At 58.9% G+C, this 27376-nt stretch overlaps 1 protein-coding gene across 1 annotated transcript; it reads right to left on the bottom strand.

The window, feature by feature from the left end:
* Nucleotides 1-1227: 1227 nt before the first annotated feature.
* Nucleotides 1228-27376, bottom strand: ITGB3 (integrin subunit beta 3). Its single transcript, XM_067311871.1, has 15 exons — nucleotides 27116-27376; nucleotides 21672-21757; nucleotides 16559-16751; nucleotides 14071-14323; nucleotides 12925-13087; nucleotides 12145-12306; nucleotides 11677-11772; nucleotides 11345-11434; nucleotides 10427-10561; nucleotides 9476-9905; nucleotides 6274-6496; nucleotides 5818-5918; nucleotides 5518-5637; nucleotides 3558-3724; nucleotides 1228-2765 (listed from the first exon to the last, which is right to left on the bottom strand). Exons 1-15 carry the CDS (start codon nucleotides 27177-27179, stop codon nucleotides 2697-2699), a joined length of 2352 nt encoding a protein of 783 aa, XP_067167972.1. The 5' UTR covers nucleotides 27180-27376; the 3' UTR covers nucleotides 1228-2696.

Raw genomic sequence — 27376 nt, forward strand, 5'->3', positions numbered from 1 at the left:
TGCGCTTGGGTCAGCCTGGGGCTCTTCCTCCTCCTCTTCCTCCGTGTTACAGCCCAGCTCTCCCTTGGGTGCACGTTTTCCTTCCCCTTGGCCAACCCTGCATTTGAAACGCTGCTGCTTGGACCAAACCGAGCTGAGCTGAGCCCAAACTAAGCCTGTGCCCCGGCAGTGCCGGGGAAATACTGGTCCTGAGCCCCCTCCCCGGCGCAGCTGGGGGCACTGAGGGCTGCTCCAGGTGCCTCCGTCGAGCGGCCAACCCGCACCGGCCGCGGCCTCGCTAGGGTCCCCCGGCCACCCACGGAGGAAGGTCAAGCCCGCGGCTTTCCCCGTTAGGTGCCGTCCCTGCTCCGGTCCGCAGCACCCCGCATCCCGGTGCCGCGGAGCATCGGCCGGCTGGAGAGCGGCCCGTCCTGCTCCTCGCTCGCAGCGCCGGACGGACCCAAGCCCCGTTCAGGGGTTTTTCCTGCCACTTTTTGCCATCCCAAAACGCTGCTCCAAGAGGTGCCTGCCGTGGCCGCTGGGTGTCCCTGCAGCCCCGCGCGTGGCGGTGCCCGGTGGGTGCGCGGGGCTGGACGCGGTGCCCGCGCCCCGCTCCCAGGTTTAGCACCATCGCTCCCGGGCCGGGCCCCGGTAGTCGCCGGGACAGTGCTGCAGTGGGCTCGGCCCAGCTCCCCTCCGCCGGGGGCTTTTCCAGCACACGGAAGGGCTTGCGGGTACCTGGGGGGGGGGGGGGCAGGGGAAGTGTGGGGCAGGACTGGGGCCAGCTGGGGTTTTCCCAGGTTGGAAGAGAGGAAGGCAGCTGCTGGGATCATGAGACTGGCTCTGCTCAATCCCCATCCTGCCACCCCGCTTGGACCAGCTCCTCCATCCCCATCGGACCGGCTTCTCCATCCCCATCCTGCAGCCCTGCTCGGACCAGCATCCCCGTCCCCCCATCCCCTTCCCATCCCTCCCAGGCGCAGTGGCTGGCCGTGCCCGCTCCTCTTGGTGGTGGCCCTGAGCACCGTGATGGCGCCAGGCCTTGCCCAGGGAGACACCCCAGACCCCAGCACGGGCCCTCCAGCGCCAGGCCAGCAAGAGCCACCCGTGCTGCTGGGGACTGAGGGGGAGCCGGGGTGCCCCTGGGTGCCACCGGCCGACGCGCTGCAGAGTCAGTGCCAGCCGCTGGGACCCTGTAAGGCAGGAGGCCTTGGCACAGCCTGTGCACGTGGACACCGACACCGTTAGTGGTTTGAGGCTTTTTATTTGGTGCCCTGGGAAGCATCCGGAGGTGGAACGAGTCGCTGCTGCCCTGCAGGGTGCCGGGGCAGCCTCTGGAGCTGCCGCTGCACCTCCAGCGCTGGCAGCAGGGCTCAGCCCCGGCTCCCATGCCAGCTCCTGCCGCCTCTGCCCATGGCTGTCGCTCTAGGACACCGGCAGTTCCCACGCTGCTGGAGAAGGCCAGATGCAGAGCAGGGGACACGCACCCTGCACCAGCTTGGCTGTCCTGGAGGGAGCCCAGGCTCAGGCTGCTTCCAAGCACAGCAGGGTGTTTGAGAGAAGGGGGAAGAGACCCCTGACAAAAACCAGAGCTCGGTCCCCTTGCCCTGGGGCCTGCCAGCACAGCCCTGAGCATGGTGGGGAAGGTAGGCATGGAGGAACGGCCCAGGCAGCTTTCGTGAGGTCTTGGTTGTTATTTGGTGTAACAAATCCACGAGGATCCAGCCATCCGACTGCTTTGGGGGCAGAGAACCTCGTACAGCCCAGCCCAGGGGCTCAGGCAGCAGAAATGCCAGCAGAGCCAAGCTCTGAACAAGGTGGCACCCGGCCCCTTTATTTTCCTTCACAAAACTGTCGGTGCTGCTGCCTGGGGCTGCTAAACCAGCTATGTGTTTCTTGGCATGGGGAAGGTGGACACGGGGAGCTCAGCACCATCTGAGGGCATGGGCCAGGCTGCAGCTGGGACCAGCACAGCTGATGCTACATGGAGGTGGCTGCTGGTGCAAACTGAGTGCATGGGGAGAGATTTCAGAAGGTCACTGCGATGTCAGGGCACTGCTTCTCACTGTCCTGGACCAGAGTAGCACCAGAAATGTGTTGCTGCAAGAAGCACTGGGCTGCCAAGTTACTCAGCCGGTAACCTCAGCCCATAAAGCACGGTGATGGCTCCTGCCAGATAGGTAGCAAGCGTAGCCACCCTGGCACAAGAGAAGATGGCTCCTGCACCCAGGAGGGCCAAAGCCTGTCCAGTGCACAAGGGATCCAGCAGATCAATGTGGGGAGTCTCCAAAACAGGCAGAGCTCCTCCAGCAGGGGCCACGCAGAGCTGCTCGTGGCCTTGGGTTCGAGCAGCCACTCCTGAAATGCGCTTGGCCCTGATGAGCACCTAACAGAGTTCACAGACTTGCCAGCCAGAGAAAGTCCCCTTTCTCCTTGTTCAGTGCATGGAGGGGCCGCCCGCTTCCTTGGAGTCGGCCCAGAGGTAAAGAAGAGGTTTGCCGTGGAGAGAACATCCCTGTGGTACAGCGGGGTGATGGACAACAGGGTCTTGGAGCCAGTCGAGGGGTTAAATTACACACAGACACACTCGCACCCACGCGGACACACTCACGCACAGACAACACACAAGCTCCCCGCACCGAACTCCAGAGACTCCCACGATCCTCGCTGATCCCACGGCCAGCGCTGGGAAGGGACGGGGCGGGCCGTGGGCATCCTTACATGTTCCCGCGGTAGGTGATGTTGGTGAAGGTAGACGTAGCCTCTTTGTATAAAGGGTTGTGGCCCTGGAGGAAAAAGACGACACGAGCGTCACCACTTTGCGCTTGGCATCAGCCTTGCGGGGTGGTAGGTAGCGTTGGCTCCGCTTTGGGGAAACTGAGGTGCCGTTTCAGCATGGAGTGGTGAATCCATGGCTCCAACTCAGGGCTTTGGCCCTGGAGCATGCTGTGCCGTTTAACGGCTCCCCAGGAGGTTTCACGGCAGGGAAAGAGCAGGGAAAAGCTGCACTGGAGGAGAGGAGCTGCACTGGGAGCAGGCAAGGAAGCAAACGGGGCTCCTGAAAGAGCCGTGCCATCCCACCTCATCTCTTCCCTTCCCTCTGGGCGGTGGTGGAGACACAGGAGGAGGCACCATTGCTGCCACGGCCCCCTTCCTCGTGCATCGGGTGCCTCAGCCCTTCCAGGCGTCCCGTGGCAGGAGGGACCTTCCGCCTTGTTCACGGGGTAGAAACACTGATGCAGGCAGTGAGTCAGAGGGTCACACCAGTGCCAAGCGCTCAGGATGCACCGGAGGTGGGGGAAGCATCTAGGACATCTGCTCTTCCCTGTGCGTGGCCCCAAGGATGGCAGCAGGCACGGGGAAGGGGTGTCTGGGCTGGCACTGCCATGCTGAGTCCTGCCCGGTGCCACACAGAGGAACAAAGCAAGCTAGTCCCTAACAAATGTCCCCAGGAGACCACGGACAGGGACAGGGTTCTGTGGCCGGGAGCGCTGGGATCTAGATCTGCTCAGACCTGGGATTAAACTCTTGGCACTGAGGGGCTCCTGCCTGGCACACGTGACCCCGCTGGCCCTTACCGTGTCCCACTTCGCCCTGGCCTTCTCCTCCTCAAATCTGGCGAACTCCCGACGATCATGGATGGTGATGAGGAGCTTCCAGATGAGCAGGGCGGCGAGGCCGATGAGCAGGATGGCCCCCGTCACCGAGAGCAGGACCACCAGGATATCTGGTCCCTTCGGGCAGTCTGTTGGGGGGAAGAAAACGAGGGTTAGATGGGCTCAGCACCCCCAGGGGAATTAAGAGCAGCTCAGGGGCTACCCTATCTCACTGCCTGACCATGAGCATGGGGAGCTCCTCTGGTCTAAGGATGACTTTGTCCTCCTCTGTTGGAGGGCAGAAGCCTCCACCCTTGAACACACCAGTCCCTATAAAAAGGGGACAGGGTGTGGGCGCTGAGGTGCTCAGGCTCCTATCTATGGGCCCAGATGAGGACATCAGGCTGGGGTCTGTACCCAACTGCCCACCCTAGTGCTGTCCACCTCTCCCTTGAACCTGACACCTGTTGATGGCCCAATGTTCCCGGGACAGCAGGAAGAGCCTGCGCCTCTGCGTGTGCTCAGCCCGCGGCTGCAGGCCAGGGGTATCAGAGATCCGGTCACGGCAGGGGGGAGATGACAGCTCAGGAGACCAAGTTCTTCGCCGGGTTGAAACCCACGGGCAAGCAGCCCAGCTGGCACCCCTCCACCGCCCGCGCTCGGGGCTGCCAGGCTGCACGTCGACGCGCAGCCCGTCCCCGCTTCCCCCCGCACCGGGCACCTTGCGCAGCCCCGCAAAACCCCCCCAACCTCGCTGCCTCGTCCCCCCTCGCACGGAGGCTGGAGAAGGGGTGGGACGTGGCGGGCGGCTGTAATTAGAGCCGGCAGCTGCTTTATTGACCCCGCTTTGGAAGGATCTGCGGCCGGCTGAGCTGGAAAGCTGCTCTCCAGCCTGCTGGAGGCCCAGCAGCGCTGGATACCTCCAGGCTGCTCCGCGTGGGAGGCAGCCGCATCCCCTCCCTCCGGCTCTGCCCAGCCCCTGCACCCTCCTCCGACACCGCGGGCTGGGTGCAACGCTGGGGAAAACGAGGCATTCCTTCTGCATTGCTAACGAAAGCCGGGCCTCTAACGACATCTCGAGAAAATCCGAACCGTGGCGTCAGCGATGGGGCCGGGGAGGTGGGAAGGTCGAGCTCCCTCCCCGCCGGCGGCTCAGCCTCAACTGGGGGTGAAACGGCCCGGCGACGCGGCAGGGAAACGCGGGACAAGCAGGAAATTGCGGCCCCGGATGGTGTGAAGCAAGGAACGACGCAGCTCTCTTAACCCCTCTCCAGCCCCGGATCTCTCTGCCCTGCCGGGATGGGGAGCGGCGCTCCGCTTCCGAAAGCCCGAGGTGCAAAGGGACTCCCAGCCCTGCTGTGGCCGGCGCTGGAAAACGGCCAGCGGGTCCTGCTCGCTGGCTCCCAGCCCAGCGGCACCCGTGGACACGGGTCTGGAGAGCCCAGGTACACGGCACGTGCCGGCTGCCGCGGAGCATCGGCTTCAACCGGCTCCTGGCTCTTGGGAGGTGCCAAGGCCCAGCAGAGCTCGAAGACGCCGGGAGAGGAAGCCGAGTGGGCAGCAGAGCCTTCGGTGGGGGGACGTCTCGAAGCCACGCTGCCAGGTGGATGGAGGCCCAGAGGAAGCAGATGTTTGTCCCTCTGGCTCTCCCGAATGGCAACGGGACTGGTTTACGGAAGACAGGGAAGTGGGGAACACCCACACGGGTCTTCGGCACCTCCCGGCTGGACTGCTGCCAGCAGCGGCTCCTCCTGCTCCGTACAGACTAAACGGAGTGCTCGAGTTTGCTGGTGGCTTTGGGGAGGGAGCAGGATCTTTGGGCTGCCCGGAAGGGTTCGCTGGCACCGCCGAACCCTGGTGCGCCAGCAGGAGGGCCGGGAGCTCGCGGAGGTGCTACGGGCTCGGGGAAGGGCTCGCGGCAGCCGCTGGAGCACGGGCGTACCTGGCTCCTCTACGACGAAGAGGATGGACTTCCCGCTGGAGTCCTCGTAGTACTGGAACCTCATCACGCAGTCGTTCTCGTCCTTGTACGTGCAGTTCACGGCGTCCTTGCCCCTGTCGCCTGCGGAAGCGAGAGGCTGTCAGAGCCCACCTCACCAGGCGTGGGTGAAGCACACGCAGGGGCAAGGACCTGACCCTGGGCACGGCATACGCAGCCCCCGATTTTCATGGCTTAGGGCGGGGATTTGCCTGGTCCGGCTGCGGTACGCCTGCCCTGCCAAGTCCCTTGTCCCCCTCTTACTGAGCTCCTGCACCATCTCGATCTCGTCGCGGCACAAGCGGCTGCAGGACTGCTGGTCCATGAGGACGCCCCGCTCAAACTTCTTGCACTCCAAGCAGTCCCTGAGGAAGAGGAAGGAGGTGCTGTGAGCGGAAGGGAAGCATCGGGAGCTCTCCATGTTCTACTCCGGGAGCTGTCACACCTTTCAGTTTGGGGTTCCCCGGACAGCCCTGCTCACCTGGGGCACCAGGGATCCCGGCAGTGACAGGGAGGCCACGCAGAACTGCAGACCCCCATTTCTACGGCCAAGCCACCCCGTTGCCATCGCTTGCCCTCCCATGGAAGATCACAGCAAGCCCAGCCTAACCGGGCTGCTGCTGCGGCACGGCTAGCGGGCAAAGACCCCACCGCCAGCTCTGGCTTCCCCAACGCGCTCTGGCCCGGCGAGGCACGTCTCTGCCCTGGCGCATCGCTCACTTTTTGATGGTGCAGGCATCCGGGCACGTGGGACACTTCTCGCAGGTGTCGCCGTAGGAGCCGGGCTGGGTGCACTCGCACTTGCCGCAGACGCAGGAGCCGTGCCCGCTGCACACCAGCCCGTTGCTGGACATGCAGGTGTCGATGCGCGTGGTGCAGTTGCAGTAGTCCCCGATCCAGTCGGGGTCGCACACGCAGTCCCCGCAGCTGCACTGCCCGTGCCCTGGGGACCACCAGGAGGACATCAGCTCCTGAGCCCTCGAGTGTCCTCCGAGAGCTCGGGCTGAGCCTCCTGCGCTGTGCTAAGCCTGGCCCTAACGTCCGTGCTGGGCTCTGCCTCCTCGCTGATCCCAGTCCCATCCCTTCGCCTGCTGCGTCCCCCGCTCCGTTACGCTGCCTCCGCGATGCCCTCCTTGTTCCATCCCAATAAGAAAACGTGCCAAGTTTCAGGCTGAGCTGCCTTGGCTCTGCCAGGTTGGTTGGCAGCAACAGCTAGAGATCCCTGATCAGATCCGTCTCCGAGCTATTCAAGCCTGGGCTTTTGTCTTCGGTTTCAGATTAAGTTAGGACGTCCGGGCAAAACCCAGCAACCGCGACTCACTTCCCAGCCCCGAACCATTCATGGAAAGCCGACTGCCAGGAAAAGCCTGACGAGTTCTGCACGCTCTCCGAGACTGGTTTGATCACAAACAGCAGAGACAGACAGACAGACAGACATGCAAAACCCTTGCCAAAGCCTGGAGCTGTTTGGATTGCGGTTTGATTTTTGACTTGAGAGTTTCCAGCAACGACAAGACTAACTGGCGGAAACGCCGCGAAGCCAGCACGAGCCGACCCACCCCGAGCGCGCGGGGGCACGGCGGGAGCTCTGCTCCCGGCGGGGGCATCGGCCAGACGCCTTGCTCACCCCCCCAGCTCCGGGGCACGGTGGCACCGGCATGAGAAATAGATGCGTAACCTGGTTAATGAGGAACTAGGACTGAGTCACAGGAAAAACAGCGCCGGGCTGGGTGACAGGGCATGGAAATACACGGGCCGCGGAGGAGCTGGAGTAGCTAAACGCGACGTGATCGATGCCGCCGGGTCAGACGGCGCGGAGGGGGCAAGGAGAGCTGCGGCCGGGCTTACGCCAAGCCTCGATTTTGCAGGAGTCGGCCCTGGGGAAAAACCTTTCCTGTCTCAGCGGAGAGCTGCGTTTACTCTCGCAGCCCTTGGCAGGGGCCCAGGCTGCCCCAGGGAGGCGGGCACAGGGCTGCGCCAGAAATAACGAGCTGGTTAATTAGCAGCCTGCTCCGCCTGGGGCCGGCGATCCATCACCACCTCCGGGGGGGCCCTGCCAGACCCCCCGCGGGGCCGTTGCGCAAGCAGCCCGCGCCGCGGGACCCGGACCCGGACCGCCGGGGCCAGCGCCAGCCTTGGGTGGCGGGAAGAGGGACAGACGCCTGGACTCGGCGGGGCAGAGGTTGGGCACTGAGTGATAGGAGTGAGAAAAAACAATGTTTTCTCCTCCGTTATCACCACGCTGTTAAGATAAGGGATCGGTCGCAGCAGCGCAGAGGCAGGCTGGGGCGACAGCGTGACCTACGGCTGCTGCTCGGAGGCAGTACCAGGCACACGCACGTCCTGACGGTTTTTGGACTCCCAGTAGGGGCTTTTTCGGCCCTCTGTTAGCAGCCACCTCGCCTGGGCTCATGGAGCGAGGTTGGACACTGATAGCCCCCCCGATAGCCCGGGGCAGGCTGCGCAGACAGCGCGGACCTAACGGCTTGCTCTGGCCGCCCCATCCCACCGATCCCCCGGAGCCGGCTCCATGGCCGGCACCGAGCCGTCGGCAAGCTGATGGGGAAACAAAACTGGCAAAAACTAACCCAGCCGCAGAAAAAAAAAAAAAAAGAAAAGAAAAATTACACGTTTTACTGCTGCTTTCAGGAGCTGAATCAGCTCGGGGCAGGAAGGGGGAGGGCGTCCTGCTTGGCACTGTCAGGCTCTGAGCTAAGCGGGAGCGTTTCGGAGCGCTCTGCCCTGGGAGGTGACGTGCTGCAAGTTCACGTCCCAGCCCCAGGCGCTCCCGTCCCTCTCCCAGCCTCTGCGAGACCAGGACTCGGCTCCCCGGGTTCGCTGCTCCAGCACGCTCAGACCTCCCGCGTGCACTGGCGACCCAGGAGGGGCTCTCGGGATGGGGAAGGGGTCCTGGCACACCGGGACACGTTGAACGACTGCTGTTGGGAGGTGTCTTGCAAGGGGACCCAGGGCAGACCAGATCCTTCCCATTCTTAGCGTAGGAGGAATAACTGAGAATCTGATCCTCCCTCGTATTGAAAATAGCAGGAGCCAAGACTGGAGGTGGGGAGCCCGGTAGCAAAATCGAGGAGATGAATATTCTGGAGGGAGGATGCCGTCAGGACGAGCAATCGGGACGATTGCTTCCCCACTACTTTTTCCAGCAAGGACTCTTTAAAAACTGGGTGGAGGAAAAAATTAGTACTCAGTCTCCTCCAAAATCCCAACCCTGCGATATCGCTCCCCACCCTTCTCTCCTGCCGCCCCTGGGTTTCCTTTCGCAGAGCATTATCTCAGATCCATCTGGGACTGCGAAAGGGCTTTGATTCGAGTCTAAGCAGGGAGCGAGGCCTGTTTCTAACCCCAGGAGCCCATCGCCCGGCTGTGACTTATAGGCACAGGCAGAGCGGAGGGGGAACAAGCTGCCAGAAATGGAGTCATTTCTCCCCCTTGCGCCACATGCTTGGTGGCCCCAGGGAGAGCCAGGGCTGCAGGAAGCTGGTGGTGGGGGCAGCTGCCCTCTCTCTCCGGGGTCCTCTGATGGTATTGAGGGTCCCCGGGCAAAAAAGACCAACCTCAGGCTTGGGTCGAGGTTCCCAGTGTCCTCCTGGAGCAAGTCGAGATACCGACACTGCTCAGGGAAAGCGTGAACCAGTAGCTGCCTAGAGCAGCCTAGCCATCCCGCATCCAGGGGAAAGAGAGGGCAACGCGGCAGCAGAAGGGAATCACCACCGTGTTCACCCCCAAGGAAACAGGGGACGCCCCGCAAGATGCGTGGGACAAGCCCCAAAATAGCTGCCGTCTCCATCATTCGTGAGCTCGGGCAGCACAAGATGCCGCAGGCTCTCGAGCTCGCCCGGAGCTGCCTCCCCTGCACGCGCTAACCGCCCCGCTTCGCTGGCCACCGCCGAGCGCCACTCACCCGAGCACATCTGGCCCTTGAAGCGCACGCAGGAGAAGTCGTCGCACTCGCAGTACTTGCCCGTCACCTTGCCGAAGTCGCTGCTGTGACACATGCACTGCCCGCAGACGCACTCGCCCCGCTGGCTGCAGAGGGGCTGGCCCTCGCCGGGGCTGCAGTTGTCCTGCTGCGAGGGGTTGTACTCCTCCTCCGAGCACTCGCAGTGCGAGCCCAGGCGGCCCGCGTTGCAGCGGCACACGCCGCACTCCAGCGTGCCGTTGCCCTGGCTGCACAGGGGGCTGTTGACCTCGGCCTGAGCCTCGCAGGAGCAGTTGCAGTTGAAGTTCACCACCACGGTCAGGCTGTCCTTGAAGCCCACGGGCTTGATGGTGAAGGACTTCTGCCGCTCCTGCGGGCAGCCCCGCACCTTGGCCTCGATGCTGAAGCTCACCTGCAAAGGGGCACCCGGGGGGTCAGCAGCCCCAGTGCAGTATCGGGGTACCTGCTCCAGGCTGTGCTCAGCACCATTGCACCCAGATGCCTGGTCCAGGTCCAAGCTTAAGGACACGGGACCAAGCAGGCCTCTCAAAGCTTTCCAGAGCACAGTTTGGGGCAGGGCACCTGCCTGCCAGGTTAGCCAAGCTAAATCAGCCCAAAAGCCCACGCAGCCCCGCATCCCATCTGACCCTGGCCAGCAGCACCCACAGAACTGGAGGACCACAGCCTGCATGCAGCAGACCGATAACAGCATTTTCCCTCTTGCATCTGTCCCGGCTGGACCCCTCTCTCTGCTGCAAGGAGCCTGCAAGGTGCTCTGCAGGGCTGTGTCACCGGGAGTGGGCAAAGCTGGGCCCACGGAGGGCATCGGACGAGCTGGCCAGGCCTGGCAACCCCGTGGGCTGTGCTCCCCTTTCTGAGGAGCGCAGCTAGGTAGAAGGGGAGGAAAACCGAGCACACCAACGGGAGCCTCACCGTGTCCCCGATCTTGAGCCCCATGCACGACTTGAGTCCGGGGATGACCTCGTTGTTGAGGCAGGTGGCATTGAAGGACAGGGACAGCTCTTCGGGGAGGTCACGCACTTCCAGCTCCACCTTGGAGCGGATTTTCTGCAAGGGGGCAAAGAGAAGTGATGGAGCAGGCAGCACGGGTCAGGCAGGGCTCAGCCCCAGCAAGAGGGTGACAGCCAGGACACGGGGGCCCTGCAGCACCGCAGCTCTTCCCTGCTACCAGCGGCTGGAACCACACACTGCCGCAGCCCCATCACTGCATGCCGGGAAGCAGCAGGCTCCGCGCACCCTCACCACTGCCTCCGTCTCACTGCTGTCCCCCCACAGAGACACTTCTGCCCGCATGGTCTCGACAGGGGCAGAGAAAAGGACGTCGGCAGGAAAGCTTCTCTCCCTGTGGTCCCCGAGCAGCCGTCACGCCGCAGCAACGTTCCCACGTGCACCAGTGTGAGCGGGAAGGGAGCCAAGTGCTCCGAGTCTTTCTCAGGCCTCAGCCGTATCCGGAGAGGCCTTCGAGGACAGGAAGGGACAGAGGTGGCGAATGCAGTGATCTCACTTCCCCCAGACCACTCTGCACACACAGAGGCAGATGCTTCCAGCTGGTCCAGGGAGGCTGCCCAGGGCCGGGGGAGCTGTCAAGGTCGCATGGGTGGTTTGCAGTGAGAGGTGGTGGCTATTTTGGGAGGGAGAGAGCTGACGTGGGGGTCACCACAGTGTACAGCTCTTCTTCAAGCACCCAAGGCAAGGCTCTGTGTGTCCTGCAAGCAGTTGCTCTTCTAAAATGAGAAGGCAGCCCCCACTCACCTCCCTGGCCCCTCAGAGCTGCCTGGGCAGGGCTGGAGCTGCACTGCCCAGAGAGACGTGGTGGCACTGCACACTCACCCCATAGGAGTCCACGATGAGCTGCAGGACGTTGCTGGAGTCCCTGGACAAGGTTCCCACAGTCGTGCCTGGGATCAGCTTGCTGTAGTTCTGGTGAGAAAACAGAAGCATGGTCTGCTTGTGACAGGTGAACATGTCACAGCTGGGCCAAGCTGGGCCTGGGCATGCAAGAGCTTCCTGAGCCAAACTGGGCTCCTTGCAGAACATGGGCTTGCCCTTCTTGCATGGCTGCAGGGATGTGGAGCCACCAGGCAATGCCCAGCCACCCACAGCCTGCTCCTTGGGACTCCACCAGTCACCTCGTGATGGGGGTTTTCCACAGCAGCCATTACCTGGTAGAGGCCAACCACAGTATCCGTCACAGCAAAGATCAAGTTGATGTTCTTCTGCGAGAGTTTCTCGGTCATCAGGCCCAGAGAGGGATAGTCCTAGGGAGAGCAGAGAGGCTGTAACCCGTGAATGTGTACCCCTAACCTCCCTGGTCCCCATCACACTCCCCCGTCAGGGCTGGTCCATGTTTCCTGTCCCACTAGGATCTTGAGCAGGACTCTGGCCTCCCTAAAGAGGGTCTGATCAGATCAGGAGGTGCAATGTCTCACTGCTAAGAGCCAGGCACTGCTCCTTGGGGCAATCCAGAGAGCCTCTAACACCTGGAAGAGTCACACACACTTAGCTAGTACCACACTCCTGCAAGGTCTCCTCTGCTTTGTTTCAAAATGGATAAAACACCCTGACGTGGCCACCTACACCTACGGCACAGGGAGGTTCCCCCTCCACCCCACCTGTGGGCCCTGGCTTACCAGTGTGGTGGAGGCCGAGTAGAAGTTATCCTTGTCAATGTGGCACTGGGCGTCATTGGGCTGCACGATGCCTGCCAACCTCCCATCCAGCGCGATGTGGGTCTTGGCATCCGTGGTGAAGACCAGCAGGTGGGAAGCATCATTTCTCCAGCCAATTTTCTCCTGCAGTGAGGGCACAGGCAGCTCCCAGTCCCGCAGCAGTGTGCGCTGTGGGCAGCCCTGCACGCCATCACCCCAGCTACTCCCTTTGCTGCCATCTCAGGTCACAGCCTGGTCATATGGGCCCCCCAAACCTGTGACTACAGAGGGAATCAAAGGCAATCACTGTCCCAGTAAAGTGCTGTGGGGTATATTTGGGCTGACAAGGGAGCCTGAGCTGCTTGTGAAGGTGAAAGACAGGAGGTTGTGTGTCCTTCAGTCATTAGTCACCTTGAGTAACTCTCTAGCAAATTAAAAGCTGTCTCCAGCATGAGCAAAATCAAGGTGTGGGCACAGGAGAAGACTTTCCTTCAGGGCTGGCTACTCTAGAGGTGACAAAGGATTGCCACATCAGCTCTGAAGTGCCCCCTCTGCTCCCAGGACCACATCAGGGTCCTGCCCTTCCCTTGGCTGTCAGCCTGGAAAAGCCCTTGTTCAACATTCACCCTGTCCAGACTTTCAGCCCTGCTGCAGCTCCACAGGGCTTACAGTCCAGCGAGATGCTGTCCTGGCAGGGTTGGGTGGTTGATCCATCAATCCCAGCCCAATTACCCTCTCCATGCCATGGCCAAGCATTCTTACATCACAGACAGTGGCTTGGATAATGGCATCAAAGCCACCTTCTGGCGCATCGCGGTTCCGTGAGACACTCTGCTTCTGCACCTCCTCGTTGAAGCGGGTCACCTCATCCGTGAGCGCTAGAACGTGTTTGTAGCCAAACATGGGCAGGCAAATCTCGCCGATCCTGGGGGAGGCAGGGGGAGGAGAGCAGTCAGGGCCCTGGGCTCAAGGCTCACCGGGCATTTCCAGCTCTGACCCAAGCCCTGCAGCCATCTCCTGTCCTATGGTTCTCTCTGGGATGCCTCCTTCCAGTGCAAGCCTTCCTGCAAGCAACACAGTACCTGCCTGTTCTTGTTCACAGCCTGTCCTGGGAAACAGGACATCTACACTGCTGTCAGCTCTTGCTCTGGCCCAGGCCTCAAGTAAACTAATGAGGAAGGGAAATTGAGGCACTGGGTGGGGGACCAACTCACCCTGAGTTCTGTTCTTACCCGCAGTAGGGACCCAACCACCCTGACAGTGATGCTGGGCTCATGTCAGCAGCCCCTGCTTCAACATGATGGCTTGAGGCTCTGGTGTACAAGCTCTGGAGAACCTGGCTATAGGAGTCTTGTCTCACCCAGTTCCCAGCCTTGTTCTGCTGGGAATTCCAATTCCCATGGCCAACATAGTGAATATTATGGGATTTTTAGACATCCTTTATTGTCTTTGAGCCTCAGTGTCTTTCCTGAGGAATGGTGGAAACTTGTTTGTACCCACAGCCTTTCAGGGTGAATGATACTTCAAAGTTTTAGCCTGCTCTTCCTCCCTGTGTGTCCAAGGTTTAAGCCCTGCCTGGTCCCAGTAAATCAGGTGCCCAACTCCCTGCTGAAATCCATTTCTGCAGAGGAATTTGGACCAAGCTCCCACCAGGCCTGGGGGAAGAAAAGCCAGAAACCGAACCCAGGAATCCTACTGCATCCTCTTTTGGATGCCAAGGGCCAAATCCTCAGCAGGTGTGACCAGCAGTGCTCAATTGCTTCATACCAGCTACCCATGCAGTATCTCCCAGTGTGACATAAAGCCAAGATGCTTTATCCCAGCCACAGCTCAGTGGTGTCCTGTTAACTTCTGGCTCTTACAGGCCTCCCCAGCTGTTGATAGCCAATACATCCGGCTGGGACTTACTCATAGCAAGGATTCACAACAGCTTCTGGAGGAGATATATACTTGTAGGGAGAAATGGGCTTGTCTACAAAGGCCCCAAAACCGATGCGTAGGTTGCTGGTTAGCTTGCCCATCTCACTGGCCAGCTTGGTGCCCAAGTTCTGGATATTCCTCAGATCATCCTTCATGGAGTTGGACAGGTCCATCAGGTAATAGATGTCCACGGGGTAGTCTTCCACTTGGCGTACTTGAACGCGAAAGATCTGGGAGTCATCTGTAACACAACACAGCAGCTGAGTGAGAGATTCTTCCTGGAGAGGAGCAAAGAGGGCTCATCACAGGACAAGGGAGGAACTGAATCTACAGGGTCAACAGAAACCCAAAGAGATGGTCTAAAGCTGCTGGGAGGAGAACATCACAATTAAATAGACATACAAAGGGGCAAAAACCCTACGCCAGGGTGCTTGCAGAGAAGGTATGCTGTGGACCCCTCAGGGATGGCAAGTGTGGCTTAGGGCTCTTGTTCTCCAGTTCTCATTACTGGATGTGAATAGATCCTTCTGCTCAGAGCTGACACTCCCTGGCTGTCCCACACTAACAAAGTACACCCAACACACTGGCTGGCATGAGTGAAACAACCTGCGTGTGGGGCAGGTTTTATGGGGATTGCCAGGGGACCATTCTGCTGCTTAAGGCTTCTCTGGGCTCCTGAAGCCTCAGAACATCTCTCAGGACCTCTCATCCCACTCCTTGTCCCTTCCCACTCCTCTTGGCTCCTCCCAGGCCCTGCTGGGAAGCTTTTTGGTAAAACATTTTCCATTGAAACAAAAACTTCCTTAGACAGGACCAACACACTTCTGGGGAGTAGGCCAGTTTCAGTGACTTTTACACTTTGAAAAGCAGAAAGAAATGGTCAACCCTAAGTGTTCTCAGCATTTTTTTCAAAGAAGACAAAGGTTCTTTCTTGTCGTTCTTTGAAACAGCTGCTTTGAAATGTAAGCTAGGGCACAGCTGCAGTCTTCTCAGAATACCTCGAATTTGGGGAAAAAAGCTTTAATTGATCCCAAATTATTTCTGTTTTCTTTTCCCCCCTTCTAAATTGGCTCATCTGAGATTCTGACTTTCAGGATGGAGAAAGTATCTGCAAAATCTAAGAGAGACCAAAGAGCTCCATCCCCTATCCAACCTTCCTAAGGCCAGCTGCATTGCCAGAGCACCACCATGTATCTTGGGGATCTGGACTTTTTGCTCAGAAAGCATCTATTTTCCTTGCTGAGCTAAAACCCCAAGGACTCACTGAGGCTGTGGGACACAGGCTGTGACCTATCCTGGTTATATCCTTCAGTATTTTGATTCATGAGTCCAAGAACATAACTCATGCCAAGCCTTCTTGGCTGGGCAGAGATGGTATCAAGTCAGGGCTTTCATCTACTGCTTCCAAGGAATAGGTCCTCTCTGCCTCAGTTTCTCTCCAGAGCAATGCATGTACCTGCTTCTTGCCAAACACCTTTTGACCTAAGACAGCAAGGGCTACTTAGAAACTATACATCCCCATTTTGCAGGTAAGCGGACACGTCAGACTGCCGTTATTCTGATGGGTCAGGATTCCCTGTGGCCAGGCCCAGGGATGTCAGGTCCACACACTATCAATCACTGAAACCTGGCCCCAGGGTTTTAAGGAACACACAGAACTGAAATTTGTTCCTACTGAGACTGGAAGGCACCCAAGGGCCCCACCAGCTACTGAATCATCCCAGGGATAGCATCCAAAGGAGCTACCAGCCATGGCTGGAAATTGTGAGCAAAAGTTCTCGTGAGAGAACAGCTCTGAAGTCCCAAGGAGGAGGAAGAGACTGAATCACGTGTGGCAGAGGTTAGTTGCATCCTTACTAGGTGCTTCGATACCACAGTGTTGGGGGCAGAAGGAGACTCGCAAGCGATTGTCACAGCCATTTCACCTACACCATCCCTAACCTCCCTCCAGAAGGGGGTAACACTCATGGATTTACACACAGCTGTGCCAGGTTGAACAATTCAAGTTTCTCTGGTCTTCTCAGCCCTTTTACACCACCACCAGAGCAGATCACCGTTAACAAGAGCACATGATGGGCTACACGCCGGGGCAGGGCATGGCCATGGCGATGACACTGTTCCGCTCTGTGCTCCACAAACCGGTTTTGTAACCTTGGGCAAGTGACACCCTTTAGTTTTGCCTCCTGCCTGGTGTCACTTTAAACTCCTCAATGTTCAAGGAAGTGAGAGGTGGTGGTGGGCAGTGTTATGGTGGTGCAGGATTGAAAACAACCACTGTAAAAGTTAATTGGCTCCAGCCTGTCTGGCTGAAATGAACCTGGAAAATTATGTTAAAAGGGGACCTGTTGGTAGTTCAAACCTTCCAGCCCAGTCTGTGCCTTGTTAGACACGAGCTGACTTTCACTAAAGCACTCAAAGAGCCCAAATCTCCTTTTCAAGCAGATTGCCTCAACCCCATCAACATTGGGGCCCTTACCTGGTCGCAGGTTCAGCTCTATTTTCTGGGGGCTCATCTGGGTGGTGGTGGAGGTCCCCGAGCCCTTGTCACTGAGAGGCCGGTCCTCTAGGATCCTTATGCTGCTGGTCGGGAACTCGATGTGGTCCTTCCCACACCCATTTTGGAGGAGGTTGCTGTATAGGTCGCAGCGAGGTGATCCTTGGTCCAAGACCTGTGGGAGAGGGGCAGAGTCAGCGGCAAAGGTGGCCAGGAACCAACCAGCATGATGATGGGGCAGAGGAGAAGAGAGGGCCAGGTTTTCTCCAAAGAGCCACAGCTGTGTCATGTCTCATGCAAAACCAGGATAAGAGACTGCTTGGGGGCAACAAGGTCTCCCCAGAGGGGAGGGAGCAGACAGGAGTACTGTCCAAACCTCTGCAGAGACCCCCTGTCCTCAGGGCAGGCTTGGGTCCAGCCAGGGTGACCCTGCCTTGCTCCCTGCCTCTCACACTAGCTGCTTGGAGAGGAGTACAGCAACCCCTGCAGAAAAGGAAGCGATGGATAACTTGTCCCTGACAAATTCCTTCCTGACTTCTAGTAGCAGGAGCCTCAGGTTTGGTTTCTGGCAAAGCTAACGGGAAAGATCACCAGGTCCTATGCGGTGGTTTTGTGTGCTGGGGGACAGCGAGGCAGGACGTGAATGCTGGCAGGCTGCGAATGAGGGGCAAAGCTTGGGACATTTGGGGGTTTTCTGAACTTCAGGAAAAGAAGAGCCAGCTTTCCCCTCACTCTTTCTTGACATGCAGCCTTAGAAACCTTGCTGTGAGCAAGGAACAGGCCTGGTAGGGCTGAGCCCATAGCATGAAATGGAGTTTAGTTCCTGTCTGAGAACAGTTCAAGCTTATCTTCAGCTCTCCAACTTCCTGCTGGATGGAGCCTGACAGGGAAAAAGAGGACCAAAAAAGGAGTGAAAGAGTGAGACAGCAACTGAGCTGCGGGAGAAGCTGTCAAGCATCTGTCAGAGGCAGGAAGCCCAAAGCGTGAAGTCACTGTGAGTCTCCAGCCCCTTCCCTCATTTCCTAGAAAGCCTCCCAGCTACTTCCTCCTTATCATGGCTCAGGCAGATGGAGCTTGTACCACCCCTGTGCCTGCTCCTGGGGGGAGGCGTTTCTCAAAGACAAACACAGGAACATTCCCCTCCTGGCCTGACGCTGCCGGGACGTGCAGCTGCGCGTCCCAGCTGGGCAGCAGATGCCCTCCCCTCCGACCAAAGCGTTTCTCTAGCCTCCAGCTCCCTTCTTGAACGACAAAGCCCAAATCTTTCTACAGGCAAAGTCTCACAGCGGGTAACCCGCACAAACCCAAACCCAGCCTTTCCTCGGGCCAAAGGGATGCAGCACAACTCCTAGTATGAGCTGCGACCAAGTGGTTCTGCTCCCTATTTCTGGGGCAGGGAAAGGTGAAACTCCAGCTCTGCAACCTCTCAGCATCCGGGAGAAGGGAGAGATTCTCAGTTTGGGATATCAGCTCCCACAAGTTCAGGCTGCCTGAGCCCAGGAACTGCTTTGCGTGTTTTGAGCAAACAAGTGAAAAAGTGCAGACAGTGTCAGGAGGCCCCTTCTGGCCTACAGCCCTTCTGGAAACAGGGGCCTTTATCTGCCTTTTCTCCTCCCTCAATTCAACTGATAGCCAGAAAATACATCAGCAGGCACGTTCCTCCTCTGTGGCCTCCCATTTCCACCCTACCCGCTCGGGCAGCCTGCTGTCAGTAACCAGGACAAGTTGCCTGGCTAGGTTGCTCCCTTGCATCCACTTGCCCACCCCAGCTTGCACCACGGGACTCCCTGCCACAGCCTGTTGTTGGGACCAAGGAACTGTGCAAAACCCCCGAGACAGATGTAGCTCTAGAAGTATGTCTATCTGCTGCAACAGAGAGCTGGAAAATATGCCTGGTTTACAACAGACCCCATCGATCATCACATACATTCCTGTCCCAGGCAGGGAAATCGCTGGAAAGATATTTGGGAGAAAAGCTGGCTGAGCAGAAAGGTCTCACTGGGGTGCTGGTGTGGTGTGACACCTTCAGGTCCTGGTGGGCTCCCAGGCTTCCTGAGGACATTTAGCACCTTACAGGATTGGCAGCATCATTACTGCACGATCCCCAGGGAGGCAGCCCATTAATCCCAACACCACATCCTTCCCCTTTCCCGGCAGCCCTAAGCGTCATGATCAGCTCAGGGCTCGCAGGAACCTTTTCAGCAAAGCTTGGCTACAAGAGGCCAGGGAAGGACATGCCAGTGACAGGCCATTTGTCTACAGGGCTCTTGCAGTCCCCAGCCCCTACTCTAAAGCAGGCTCATGCAGATTTTTCTTTTTTTCCCCCCCACCTTCTCCGCAGCCTCACCAGACCCAGGGACTTGGGGAACCTGCCAATGCTGTGACAACCCCACGCTCCCGTCAGCATGGCCCTGCTTGCCCGGGCAGAGGCCCTCCAGGGCAGGGAGGTGGAAGGGCACGTGCTCTGACCTCCTCTGCCAGAAGGGATTCTGCAGCCCCTGGCACAGCTCTCCCACTCCACTTCCCCTTTGGGCACCTCTGCAGCCACTCGAGCTCACTCCAGGACTGGAAACCCAATGAGTCTACCCCCAGTCATCACCTCCAAACGCTGGAAGCGAGGACAGAGTCGTGCAGGGATGCTGGCAAAGCCAGCCGCATCCAAGAGCCCCCTCGGTGCTCGCAGCAGTGGGATGCTGCAGGACTCCTGCATCCCAGGGACATCCCCGTTGCCATCTCACAGGCAGCCACGCAGGGCTACAGCTTCCCAGCAGGAGAGCTTGTGGGAGGACCTAAAGCACAGAGGCCTCCAAAAATTAAGCTGAAACCTCCAGCTGCTTCACTAAATCAAACCCTGGTGAGCCTTGCCTCCACCTTTGCTCCAAGGAGACCACAGCAGGTGACATTTTGGCAGGGTGTTATGAGATTTTTCCAAGATCTCACCCACCCAAAGCGATTTTAGGGCCACTGCTCTAAGACTTGGCTAACTTATCCTAAAAGGAAAAGTGAGTGGATGGGCACATCCATTTATTGGTAATAGCGGTCAAGGCTTCTGAAAATAAAGAAAATAGAGTGATCCTTTGCATCAGCACTCAGTGGGGCCAGCGATCACAAGGAACAGCGACTGAACCCCCCTCCCTGGTCCTGTTCAACCCCAGGATGGAGCAGGAGCAATTACCAAGCCCTTGCTCAGCGGGGAAATAGCTAGGATGAAGCAAAACTACAGTGGGAAAGAAAAGGATACAAATAAGGGCAGTGTCCCTTTAAAAAAAAGGGGGGGTAGGATCAGAGACCTCCCCTACCCCGGGGAAATTAAACAAACCCACAGAAAAAACCCTCATTTTGCTAAATTAAGACAATGTGGTCCAGATGTCAGAGGCAAGAGCTGCTGAGAAGCCTGCAAAGCCTGGTTCTCCGGAGGCCAGTCGCTGGCAGCAAGGCGGCTCCCTGCTTGTCACGTCTGTCCATGAGCGCAGCCCTGAGCAGCGCCGAAAATACTTCCTTTTTTGGAAAACTTTGCTGATTCGAGGAAAAAAAAAATTTTACAGCCCCCGCTGCAGCGTCAAGACACCAGCACGGCCTAGGATGGAGGCAGGGGAAGGCGCCCGCCCGGCCGGGAAGGCTCCGCTCCTCCCTGCGCAGCGAGGAGAGGCTGAGCAAGGCTCGGTGTCCCGCTGCGAGCTTCAGCCGTTCCTCGCTGGAGAGAAATCAGGTCTCATCGAGCCAAACATCTTCACTAACCCTGCACGCCAAGAGCGAGCCGCGAAATCCCCCTGTTATCTGATGGGCGTAGGTGGCTTCTCCTCCAGCCAGGCAGGGGAGGCTCTGGCAGAGGCACGGGTCCGGATCCAGCACGCATGTCCCAGCACACGCCATCCAACCCAGCGGGAATCAGCCATGCTGGTGGGATCCAATGGTGTTTCCCAGCTTGGACCAATTCTGCCAGGTCTTTTCTCCATCCCTGCATGGGTCACAGGCATAACTGCAGCTCGAGACCGCAGAATTTCAGGTTCAGAGAAGCGAAAAACCACTTCTGCTACCTCTACCCTTCGCCGGAAGGGGAACTCCTTCCGGCCCTTTCAACACACAAGCGCCACATTTTTAAGGCGATGCCTCACTTAAGCCCCGGAGGAGTTTCTATCACTTCTCCCCTTCCCACCCTCACCTCCCCTCCATCTCTCCCCTGGGGCTGGTTGCTCACCAGATGCAATCGGTGTCGGGAAACTCCCCCCCTTATTTTCCCGACAGACAAACCCTACAGGCAGCATTTTTGGAAGGTATCGTGGCAGATTTTTCCAGGGTCTCATCTGCCCAAGCCAGGGATTTTTAGAGCCACAGCTCAGCTCTAAGGCTGGGACAACTTTTTGGGGGGAAGGCCGAGTGAGCCGAGGGTGGGTAAGTGGTCAAGGCTTCTGAAAATAGTGTTTTTTTCACATCATCTTTAGTTCAGTAACTAAAGCCAGGCATGGCCTCTCAGGTGCTGGCCTTTCCTTTGCCCCCATCCTCCCAGTGAGGAGCAGCTTTTTAAACCAACAACTTTTACAGAAACTCTCCTTCTAATCAAGATTTTCCTCTTTTCTTCAGATCCCCCCCTTCCCTTTTCCAACCCTTCCAGGAATTAAATTCCTTTAGTCAGAACTCTACAAGGGGCTTTCAGGAAGGAAACCTTCTTTCCAGCCTAAAGGAAAACAGGTTTTCAAAGGTGCACTTCCAAGAGGCAAGCAAAACCCACTTCTTTTTGTATTTTTTTGCATTGTCACCCAGGTGGCACAGCAGGAAGTTGGGGGAAAAAAGCAACTATTTTGAACTCCTGATGAAAAATAATTAGCCTTTTCCAGCTAGCTCCGCGCAGCTTCCCCTTAAGCACCCAGATAAGGGGCAGGTTTTCAGAGCGTCGCAGGGATTGCCAGCCCACGAGACCTGAGATGCGTGTCTCGAGCTGCGGTCAGCACCAGATGTGGCCGAGGAATGTGTTTGGACACAGCGGGAAGAGATGTGGAACGGCCTGCCTCCTTCCCACGGGATCGGAAGGCCGTAACCTCCTCCGGCTCGGGGACGGGATTCCAGCCTCCCCCAGGGTCTCTCCTCCGTCTCTTACCTGCGCAGAGCACCAGGCGCACAGGGGGCTCACGGCCAGGCACTGCTTGCAGGAGTTCACCCCACGCGTGGTGCAGATGTTACCCCCTGCAACGGCAAGACGGAGAGCAGTTAAAACCGGCCACGGCACAGCCCCGCCAAGCTGCTGCACCAACCATTGCCCACACGTGTGCTGAAATCTCAGTGCTCAGTCACTGGCTTTGATGGTCAGACCCTGCAGGAGGCAGATCCCCAAGGTCCTGGGCATGGCCTCCCTGCCACTTTTATAACCACCCAAACGCACTCCCCAGAGCCTAGTACCAGCTGGGTTTCATCCTGCCTGGGACTGAGCCTCGTTTCCCACCTGCTCAGCTGCAGCTCCCTTAAGGGGCCAGGCTCCAGCACCCCTCAGCCACCTGGGGACACCCATCCCTGCAGCCTTGCACCCATGTGGTACCAAACCCCGCTGCCACCAGCGGGTGGGGGACATCTCCGTTCTGCCGGGCTCAGCCCGAGAGGAGAACGATGCACCCGCATTGAGGGCCAGATGCTCAGCTGGTGTAAACAGATGCACAGGCTCAGACCTCCCCAAAACAGTGTACGCGCAGCAATTCAGGCTTGCAACGTGCACAGCAATTTGGGCTTGCAACGTGCACAGCAATTTGGGCTTGCAAAGCGCGCAGCAATTCGGGCTTGCAACGTGCACAGCAATTTGGGCTTGCAAAGCGCGCAGCAATTCGGGCTTGCAACGTGCACAGCAATTCGGGCTTGCAATGCGCGCAGCAATTCGGGCTTGCAACGCGCACAGCAATTTGGGCTTGCAATGTGCATGGCAATTTGAGCTTGCAATACGCATGGCAATTCAAGCTTACAACATGCACAGCAATTCGAGCTTGCAACGCGCACAGCAATTCGGGCTTGCAATGCCAGCCCTGCTGAGCCTGAGGGCAGTGCCGAAAGCGAGGGGCACGGGGTGGCAAGGGGCTTGCCTGCCCCTTCCCCTTCTGCCGGGGGCCGGCCGGCTGTCCCTAGCAGGGCTGCCTCGCCGCTGAGCACGGGGTTCAATCCCGGCAAAAGGCGTTGCGCGGTGACGGCATAACGGATGGAGGAGCCAAGCATTCCCAGGCTTGCACATCCGGGAGAAAGCTGTCACCCTGCCGGAGCCGCGGGGAGTTGTGGTTCGCCAGCACGGAGCGGTGCGCTCCGGCGTCTCCCCGCCATGCGAGGCCATCCGAGAGGGGACGGGACGGGAACCACGGCGGGGCCGTGCGTCACCCTGCGCCGGGGCTTCCCTGCTCGGTGCCCTGCCGCTTGCGGTGCGCGGGCGGAAAAGACGGCACTTGCTGCAGCTTCGAGAGGAAACGCACTGCGAAACAGAAGGAGGAAATAGCTGCGGCCCCGCAGCGCTTCGTGCCTGCTCGTGCGTTTTGGCGTTGCATCCCAGGGCTCTCAACACGCACCAAAGAAATACCGAAGAGCCACGTGCAAGGATGAGTAAGGGACTTCCCTGCATTTAGCACTGCCCAGAAGAGCGACAGGTTGATCTCCGGTGCTTTCCGCACCGGGGGCACTTAAAAATCCATTAGCTCCAATATTGCTTCCTCCGGGAGATGGGTTCAGAGAGGCAGGGGGTGGAAGGGAAGGATGTGCTGAGCGTCTCCAGCAAGCAGAGCCTGCAGCGGTGGCGCTGGCTCCCGCTTCCTCGTGCCTACTCTTCCCGTGTCAGCGTGAAATCCCTCCCGACTTGCCAAATGCCGGCGGGCTGCAGCCCAGCGCCGGGGCGTGTGCCACGGATTTCTGCTGCGCATCGCAGCTGGAAGCTGCTGGCGGAGCGGCTCGCGCAGGGCGGCTCAGCCCGCTGCGGACGGCAGGGGAAGCATTAGCCGGGCAGCCGCCGGGGAAGCGGCGAGCGCTGGCAGCTCACTGCGTTCGGGATTAACCCGAGCTGCCGGCCCCGGGGCCACGTGCCCAAACGCAGGGGACGGCTCGTGAAGCCACTCGGTCGTGGGCAGAGGTGACGACGTTTGGGCCTTCCCGGCCCACGACGTGACCCGTGTAGCAACCCCGTCTGCTCGGACGTGATCCCCGGGGAACACGCTTCCATATCCATCATCCCCGAGCTCAGCCCAGGACCCCTCTTGCGCCAAGCGCTGTGCAAAGAGCATCTGGCCTCGAGCCCGGGCGCTAACGGCCTCTGCCGCTCTCCCCTTTCTCTCCGTCTCCGGCAGCCTCGGGGCCTCGGCACCGCGGCTCGCAGGCCTGAACCACCGGCTCCGCCGCGGCGAGCGCTCGGGGAAGGGGGAGAGCGGTGCCAGGTAGCCGCTGCCCCTTGCCAAGCCCTGAAATTTCTTTCCCGTCTCGCGTCCCTCCCCGCAGCCGCTACGTCCAGCCGCCGACTCGCGGCTCGCGGTTCCCGCGGCTCTCGCGAGGGCAGGATTACAGCACTGCCTCAGTTTCCCCCTGCACAGGGTGGGGTGCTGGGAGAAATGAGGGCTACGTGGCCACGGTGGCTACCTGCAGAGGTGCCCTGCGGTGAGACCTGCTTGGGTGCCCTGAGCCGACAGCTCTGCCTGTGTCACCGCTGGGATAAACCCCAGAGACCCCCGGCGGCAGCATCAGCCCTGGTCCCTGAGAGACACAACGTGGAGGATCTATAATCTTGTTCCTGCCAACCAACCCCCAAACTTCCTCCGCTTTGCCTTGTCACGCGGCGAAACGTGAGCTCCAGGGCTAACGAGCCCCAGGAACATCCCTCTCCTCCGAAGAGCTCGTCTGCTCGCCAGCATTTGGTACAAATCATCTCCTGCCGGTATGCAGCACGTCGGCCCCGGTGGTTTCCTCTCCTCAGCACCAGCTGTGGCGGCTGCTCCAAAGCCAACACCGGATGCCTTCAGGGCTCCCTTTTGCTCCCGGCTCCATCCCAGGCCTTGACCCACCTTCCCTTGCTGGAGATGTAAATCCCATTTACCGGCCAAACAGGCCATGAGTGGTCACCAGAGGGGCTGTCCCGCCCCGGGGCAGAGTGGTGGGACTGCAGCCGGTGTGACTCCCTGGGGGAGGACATCGCTTTAGATGAGGTGGCACCACAGGGGATTCAGCGGGAGAGACGCTGCCTTGCCCCGAGGCTGCCTCGGGGGCTGCTCTCTTGCCATCCCTCTGCGGCGTCCCACCAGGTCCCCGCGGGTGGCCGGGAGGTGTCAGCCACCATCTCTGAGGTCCTGGTGGCCTGTCCGACGGCGGTGCCAGCACCGCGTCCACGGCTGGACGCGGAGGTGAGGCGTTTGAAGGACCTTGCTGGAGCAAGATGGGGATATGGGCTCCTGGCGTGACGTCGCTGGTGCAAAACGCACAGCGGGAGGCGAGCGGAGGGTGCTCTGCCTTCACCCTGTTCTGCTTTTGGCCCTGTGAGCGCCTCAGCACCATCGCCCAGGCTCAGGACCTGGCCGTTAGCAGGTTAATGAGATCCCCGTCCAGCCCCTCTCGGCGCTACGCCAACTGCATCGGAGCTGGCCTGATCCCCTTTGGTTTTTCTTTAGGTTACTTGCAAAAACGCCCAGGCCACGGGGCACCCCGGAGCGCTCGGCACTGCTGGCACGAGATCCCTAACCCCCGCATTAAGAGATTAGGTGTAAAATCATAAGACTCCTAAAATAATAATTTCTGTGTTTTCTAGTTCCCTTTTTTTCCCATTTTTTGGGCTTGTTCTTCTAGCCACAAAAGCTAATAAACTGAAGCACTGAAGTTGCATTTTCTTTTTAGTGCAAAAGCAGCGAGGCTCATATAACAACCTGATCCCGAGGACTAGGGATTAAAAAAAAAACAAAAAAGATCTTGGCACGTCCAGTACAGTGAGACCGGAGATAAACGCCGCAGCATGGGAAAGCGCCGCCCGTCGCTGGGCTCTGCCGCGGCCCCCCGGGCACTGCGGGGCCGAGGGAGGTGAAACGGTGCGCCCGAACGCCCCAGACGTCTGCGGCGGGTCATCGTTCCTCCCCGCGCCGGGGAAGATTACTCAGGCGTTCAGATCTGCACTCCAGTAACCTCCTCCCCTCTCTGTGCACCGCAGGAGCCAGCTACCCATCTTTTTTTTAATTTTTTTTCCGTTTTCTCTGCTAATACGTGCAAGAATGTGCGCACAGGAAACTTTATATTGATAAAGATGCACACAGACTATGCTTCGGCTTTCCCTGGGCTCTCTGCTTGTCTAAGCAATAAGGATTTGGGCTTTTCTCGCTAATCTCCTGCCCACGCCATCCTGGGGCTCTGTCTTTTCGCTGAATCCCTCCGTGTTTCCCAGCATCTTCTTGGAGAGAAGATGCCCCAAACTGAGCTCAGTTGCTGGCAGGTGCCACCACACACGACTGTCACATCGGTGATGTTGCCCTAACACTGCTAGTATGTGCCACACGCGCAGAGGTTCACGCAGAAGAGCCACCGTCCCTCCTAATTCCTCTCCTCCGGTCCCAACACACAAACACACACACACAAATTCCTATTTATCCGACCCGAGAAATCCCTGTCCTCCTTTTGCCTACACAGCCCCAAACCGCGATGCCGGGAACTCAGCTCTTCCAGGGAGCTACCTTGTTTCCCACGCTGACGGCTGACGGATCAGCCAGGCAGCAACTCTAAGGCGCGTTTTATTCTTGGGAATTTAGCAAAGTCTGGGATTCTTTAGGAAGAACAACGTTGCCCCCAAATCCCCTCGAGTCAGGCCTCGAAAACAAAGAGGTGGTTTATAAACTGGGAGATGAAAAAACCTGCACTGTTTTGGAACGGCAAGATTTCTTTTCTGGAGTTTTTGAGCCTCTGTGAGACACCCGGATCACTTTTTCAGCTTCTCCTCCACACCAGAGGCACCGGAGATTTTTTTTAAATGCAAGCTCTATTCCTTCTGTAATCGCCCGATGCCAGAAATCAGAGGTTTCAAAGGAAAGTATCAAAATACTGGGAGAAAAATGACACTGGAGAGCAAGGCCAGCGTAAACACACCCCAGGCCCTTAAAATGCCAGGGATACAGTAAGTACCTGCCCTGCAAACTCCCCCAGCACGTTCGCTGCCCGGTCGCTGCGGCGAGAGCCCCCGGCACACCCCGCTGCTTCCAGTACAAACCGGCACGCGGAGCCAAGTACGGCTGAGGTAGAGAACATAAACCTGCCGCACCCACGGGCAGAATAACACGCTGAGCCGCAACGTCCCGAACCCACGACACCTTCCAGAATCCCTCCTGGCCCCAAACCAGCCGGAGCGCAACGGGCTTGAGTGGCGCTCGGTAGCTGGGAGACGCGCCGAGGTTTCAGTTTGCCAGCTTCCCCTTCGAGCGATTTTTCATGGGAAATCGCAGACCCTGGGGAAGCAGAAACTCCTGGGATTTTGGAAAATAATCGGCAGCATAAGCGCTAAACGCCTGACTAGGGCAAATCCGGCTTTAAGCAAGCACCAGCGCTCCGGGCTGGAAAACCTACCCCAGACGCCAGCAGCGCAGAGCACGACGGCGGCGATCCCGAGAGCCAGGCAGAGTTTTCCCATCGTCTCCAGCGAGCCCCGAGCGTGGGGGGTTGCTCAGGACGGCCCCGGCGCCAGGGATGGAGAGCGGCTCTGGGGCGGCCGGAGGTTTTGAGCAGCCCAGCGGATGAATCACGAGCCGGGGTGTGTGACACACATGTTCAGCGGGGCTGGTCGGAGGAAACGGCGCTGGCTCGGCGTTCGGTTTTGAGTCAGCGAGT

This window comes from Apteryx mantelli, chromosome 28 (genome assembly GCF_036417845.1).
Source record: "Apteryx mantelli isolate bAptMan1 chromosome 28, bAptMan1.hap1, whole genome shotgun sequence".
Lineage (NCBI taxonomy): Eukaryota > Metazoa > Chordata > Aves > Apterygiformes > Apterygidae > Apteryx > Apteryx mantelli.